This window comes from Porites lutea, chromosome 4 (genome assembly GCF_958299795.1).
Source record: "Porites lutea chromosome 4, jaPorLute2.1, whole genome shotgun sequence".
In the NCBI taxonomy this organism is placed as follows: domain Eukaryota; kingdom Metazoa; phylum Cnidaria; class Anthozoa; order Scleractinia; family Poritidae; genus Porites; species Porites lutea.
Window position 1 is genome coordinate 7,503,281 of NC_133204.1, and position 5,959 is coordinate 7,509,239.

Below are 5,959 nucleotides of genomic sequence, written 5' to 3' on the forward strand. Positions count from 1 at the left end.
TCCCACTGTAGGTCTTGCAGCATTTCCGTCACGCTCGTTGTTCGATCGTAATTTCCAGTGACAAAGCGGGCTGCTTTCCGCTGTACCCTTTCTAGAGCGGCTTTATCTTTCTGGTAATGTGGGTCCCATGCGCTACAGGCATACTGGAGTTTTGGCCTCACAAGTGTCATATACACGGTTTCTTTCACTGACTTTGGACAATTCCACAGGTTTCGCTTGATAAGTCCCAAGACCTTATTTGCTCTAGATGTGATTGTTTCAATGTGTGGTGACCACCTCATTTTGTTATCGAGGACTACCCCCAGATAAGGGTGAGATTCCACTTCTTCTAGGATTTGTCCACAGAATACGTATTCCCGCTTTGGTGGATCTCTCCTGGTTGTAAAACACATGATCTTGCACTTTGAAGGATTAAATTCCATCTTCCACTTTTGTTGCCAATCTTCTAATCTATACAAGTCCTCTTGGAGATCGGCTGTGTCTTCATCACAACAAATTGTCCCATATAACAATGCATCATCAGCAAAAAGTCTAACAGCAGAGTTAAGACTATCAGGTAAATCATTTATATACATTAAGAACAGTCGCGTTCCTAAGACTGTTCCTTGGGGAACACCAAATGTCGTAACTACAGGGGCAGATGATGCCCCCTAAATTACCACTGATTGGGTACGCTGTGTTAGAAACGATTCAAACCAGTTATGTAGTGGGCCACGAATTCCGTAATAATCAAGTTTCTTCAAGAGTCGGCGATGGGGAACTTTGTCGAATGCTTTTGAAAAATCAAGGATTGCGGCGTGAATTGTTTTGTTAGACTGGATAGCACTTGCTATATCATGAATGGTACATATGAGCTGTGTTTCTGTTGATCGTTTCGCTCTAAAGCCATGTTGACAATCAGTGAGCACTCCATATCGTGAAAGATGCTTCATGACATGGCTGTGTACAATATGCTCAAGTACCTTTGATGCAATGCAGGTAAGTGACACGGGTATATATTCGCCTAAACTATTCGCCGGGTATCGGGGAGGCTAAATTTTTACTAGGTGCACCTAAATAAACCACTGGGTCTATTACAGAGAGGTGTTAATAACTGTCCATCGATATTTTGGGGTCAATTAACGTTACATGCCGTTTTTTGCCCTTTCCGCCACCCATGTTCAATACTTACCACTTGTTAAAGTCGTAAAATCCGAGACTCAAGTCGGTCAAGTTGTACGAGTGGTTAAGTTGTGCGATTGGTTTAAGTGGTGAATGTGATATGTTTGAGTGAAATAATTATAAAGTGAAGTATTTTATTTGGCTACAACTCACCGCCTCACCTGTCCAGTGGCGCGTCTCATACGAGTCGTACAACTGGAGAAATAGCATCTCATTTGCGACACTTAGAAATTGAGAGCAGAAAAAGACTAGTTAGCTAGAACGCATACACCACGATCAGTCGGTCTTTTTCGCGCTTTCCTCGAAAAAACAAAAAAAAAAACTGAAATTTGGCGTACTTTAAGGCAATGCTAAGAGACAAAAAGTGGGAAAGTTTTTTTTTTTTTTTTACTTCAGTTGCATTTTTTCCCTTTAAATAATGTATTTTTGAACAATGCCGAAAAGGGTTATTCAAATTATTTTTTAAGCACGTTAGTATAAAGATTTTAATTACGGCGATACTCAAAGACTCCGGGACACTTGTATGGTGTTAATGCTTATCTGAGTTTATATCTTCTGTCAGTAGTCCTCATTTATTAGTTGAGCGCAGTCAAGAATAAAATCGTTCGGTTTCATATATATATTGTTTTAAAAACTTTTAACTAATAGGTTGTACCGCTACGTGCTGGTGAGAAAATTGTTTGTCTAATGACTGGCGAAATAGCATCTCATTAGCGACACTTAGAAATTGAGAACAGAAAAAGCCTTCTGAGTAGTTAGTGCGTGAACAAGAACGCACACGCCATGAGTATTCCTTGTTCTTAACCTGCGATCAGGCTCAAGAACGCATACGCCATGATTATTCCTTCAACTGCGATCAGGCGGTCTTTTTCGTATTCCCCCCCCCCCCCCCCCCCAGAAAAAATGCTTGATCGCATGTAGCGCCTGTTACACGGCTCGTGTCTCGGCTCACTAATGAGATGCGACTTCACCAATTACACGAATCGTACGAGTTTACCACTTTACAGGGTCCCATCACAGCTTTGCCAACAGATTCTAAGTTTCGCTGATGAAATGCGATTTCACCAGTTGCACGACTCGTACTAGTTGTACCACTCGAATGGCCCCCTCTGGACAACTTTGATCACAAATTCTAAGTGTTTCTAATGAGATGCAAGATTTGGCCAGTAGAACAACTTGTACGAGTCGTACCACTAGACAGGTCCCCCTCACGAAAACTTTACCAGCAAATTCTAAAAGATGAAGTTTCACCATGTGATACCTCACATTATCACACTGAAATATCACCCAATCGCCAATAGCACCAATCGCATGAATTCAAAGGCTAATCTCACTACTTTACCACTTGTACAACTTGAAACACACACAACAAGACTATCACGACTTGAACTCTCAGACAGATTCGGAAAACCTTCTTTCGTTTACATCCCTGCAGACTCCCGGGCCGCCAATCAGGACGGAAAATTGCCGAAGGAAACACCGAAGGCAAGGTTTGAAAGAAGAGCGGCAATTACTCCGAGTGCTCAGTCTGACATATTCAACCAATGCTTTTCAAGAAAGCATCGTCGGGCTTTAGATTTGCCTTCCAGAATGAAATCGAGAACGAATACGACTTTAATTTCTAGGCTCGATTTCCGCTGCTCTCTCGGTCCTCCTCGCACGGCAATTTCTAGTTTCTAGTAATCGAGCCTACGACTTTGGAGCTTTGAGATTAACTTTATCCCGCGAACTATAACTTTTAAATTCCAATACAACAGTGATTGGAGTAATAAGCAATTAATAAATGAAACACACGATCTTGGTTTGAAAACTCCTTCTTGCACTCGATCCATCACAGTCTAATCTGAAGGTCTCTATTTTCTAGCCTATCAAAAGTATCTTATTTTCTTCTTGACCTGTCTCGGGGAGAAGTTTTCTAATCCTTTTGTGACGCTTGTAGTGCATTATGTGTAACTGACCTATCAACTGAGGCATATAAGTGCAAGTGCAAAGCCTGTACCGCCACAGGGCGCCCAGAATCACAACAACCTACTGGAAGCCAAATGATAAGGTATAATATGGAAATTTATCTTAAGAACGATAAAATGGTTAAAATATACAAAAACAGCTATTAAATTGCTAAAATGGCGTTTATAGGGCAAGAAACAGTAAGAAAACAACAAAGACAACAACTTGTTATGAGGTATGTATACTTTAATAGCTGTTTTTGTACATTTTAACCATTTTATCGATCTTAAGATAAATTTCCATACAGATCCTTATAATCTGGCTTCCAGTAGGTTGTTGTGATTCTGGGTGCCCTGTGGTGTCTCAACTGCTAATTTTACCCCAATAAAGTGAATCCGGATTCCTGACTGTCGTGTGGAATCCGGAATCCTGTGCGCTGGACTCCCGAATACAGCTTAAGGAATCCGGAATCCTACTAACGATTGGAATTCGGAGTCCACGGCGTATAGTATTCAGAATCCAAGGCTGTTTTGAATTCCCTTAAGGTGATGTTACTCGAGACTATTCGCAACAACGATTTTAAGCGCAACACAGCGTTGCAACATTGTTGCGGCATTGCTTCGAATGGTTACAGCATTGTTCCAACATTGCAACGATGTGTTGCACTAAATATCGTTGTCGCGAATCGTCCCGTGTAACATCACCATTACATGGGGCGATAATTCTATAACGTGTATGTGCTTAAAGTCGATCGTCATTAATTCTCGCTTATTAGAACAGACGAGATGTTTCCCTTCTGAAATCCTTGGCTTTTCTTGCTACAACGCTTGAATAACTTCTCTGTCACACGGCTCTGGAGAACTGTTATTGTTGTCACTGGCCCGATCCTCAGTTTTCCTTCTGAGACAGCGAGGACGGAGGTTCAGTTCCTCAATAGCGGCCATGATGGAGTTTAATACACTTGAGACTAAACATAGACCTTGTATACTATATAACAAGGTTAAAATTGAAACAAAAATTTGCGCAGTTTCTTCTACTTCAAAAACGCGTTTTTCTTGGCCTTGGTAGCTTCTTGAGCCATTGCTAGACAACATCTGAATAGTTTGAGGAAAGTCTTTTGTAACGTAGTCACCAAAACCGATCGTTGTATAAGTTATGAACCAAAAGTAAACGCTTTCGGTAACGGTCCAACCTGCTCTTCTTGCAAGAAGAATGGAGGCAGTCATTATTAACATCACCAATAATAAAAATAAGATTACTGCAGTTTTAGTTTGCAGTTGTCTTACTTCGGACTTCTTGAGGACTTTCGTTTCAAACTGCTTAACAACTTTGTTAACACCATAGACAATGAGCTCGCCAACCGTTTTTAATGCCAGCATTGTGATCGGAATCCCAACCAAAGCGACAAAGATGGAAAGTATCTTGCCTCCTTCTGTTTTTGGTGTGATATACCCATATCCTATGATAGAGGAAAGTTAAGATGTTTAAAACATTTATTGTTAGCGTAGATACCACCAAGAAGGTCAATCTTAACAATTTTAGCTAAGGCCGTTCAGTGAACTTATCGGCACCAAAAGAAGTCAGGTTGTAAATTAGGCCACGAAAACTAATTAGAAAAACTGACACTTAAAGGACCGATGTTACGAGGATATCGCTTTTTTTTCAGGTCAATTCTGTGCTGCAAATGCTCCTGTCGAGGTATAAAGAATTAAGAGATGAAATAAATTTTATCACGGAGCACAAACAATAATAATAAATTGTGGTGATTTTTGTAAAAAAAAAAAAAAAAAAAAATTACTAAATTACTAGTTTAGAATAGATTTGCATCAAGCTTCTATTGTTGGCTTACAATAGTCATCACGAATCCTGAATATTCGCTGCTGGAAAGAATTATATTGCGAATGAAAAATTGGCGAATGATTCTTTCGAAAACTGTTACCCGGCCCTTTCCAATCGATCGAGTGGCAAAATGTTCGGGCACGCTCCGTTGGACGATACTCTTCTGCGTTTGCGACGGCGATGATCAAAAATGGCTCTTAGCAGTCTAGCCCGGTGATCGTATTATTAAAACTTATCAACCTTAGGCTGACACTCAAAATGGCTAAAATGCATTTTTTAACATTGCATTTTAATTTATTTTTTTGATGTAGAATGTCCTCACCTATTGTAGTCACCGTTTGAAGAACGAAGTCAAAGGAATGAAGATAGGTCCATTGTAAATCAGCTGCGGACAAAGCCTCGTGTGCAATATTGGAAAAGTTGTTGAAGTCGTCGATGGTCATATTGTATTTAGATACCATGGAAATGTAAAGGGAGCGCAGTATCTGATATTTTTCATCAACAAAATCATTTTCAGTGTGCTCCACTTGAACGAAAAGCCAAGCACTAAAACAGGTCCACGTGATGAAGGCAATAGTGCGAGTAAGCGCTTTGACGAAGAGCAAGTTCATCTTCCACCAATATATTCAGTGCAGTTTTCGCATTTCCAACATTTGTTTTCCTTGTATCAACATTATTCTTTGCATGAGCCTGGTTGAACCATAAATCCTATAAAAAAGATATCATTGGAAACAACATAAACGATAAAACGGCAGTGACATAAAATATTTTTGGCTGCGTACAAGCTCTCCGAGGTGCGCTGGCGGTGCGAAGACTTCCTTTTTCGCCCCGCCGCCAGAGCTGTCCGGAGAACTTGCATGAAGGCTTTAAAATCTAAGGGTCATATTGTACGGCAGCAGGACTAGCTCAGCCAGGTGAGCGCTTGACTACAGAGCGGGAGGTCGTGGGTTCGATTTCCTGGACCGGGCCTTTACACAAAGTCTTAAAATAACTGAGAAGTGAAGCTACTGCC

At 40.7% G+C, this 5,959-nt stretch overlaps 1 protein-coding gene across 1 annotated transcript in view; it reads right to left on the reverse strand.

The window, feature by feature from the left end:
• The window catches only part of LOC140934105 (uncharacterized), a 14,549-nt gene extending 8,898 nt beyond the window's left edge, over window positions 1–5,651 (reverse strand). Inside the window, exons 1-3 of the mRNA XM_073383790.1 lie at window positions 5,270–5,651; window positions 3,931–4,567; window positions 1–549 (exon numbers count right to left, since the gene is read on the reverse strand). The exon at window positions 1–549 is cut by the window's left edge and continues 25 nt beyond it. Of these exons, the coding sequence (XP_073239891.1) occupies window positions 1–549; window positions 3,931–4,567; window positions 5,270–5,558 (1,475 nt within the window). The 5' untranslated portion in view covers window positions 5,559–5,651. The remainder of the gene's footprint in view (window positions 550–3,930; window positions 4,568–5,269) is intronic.
• Window positions 5,652–5,959: the final 308 nt, after the last annotated feature.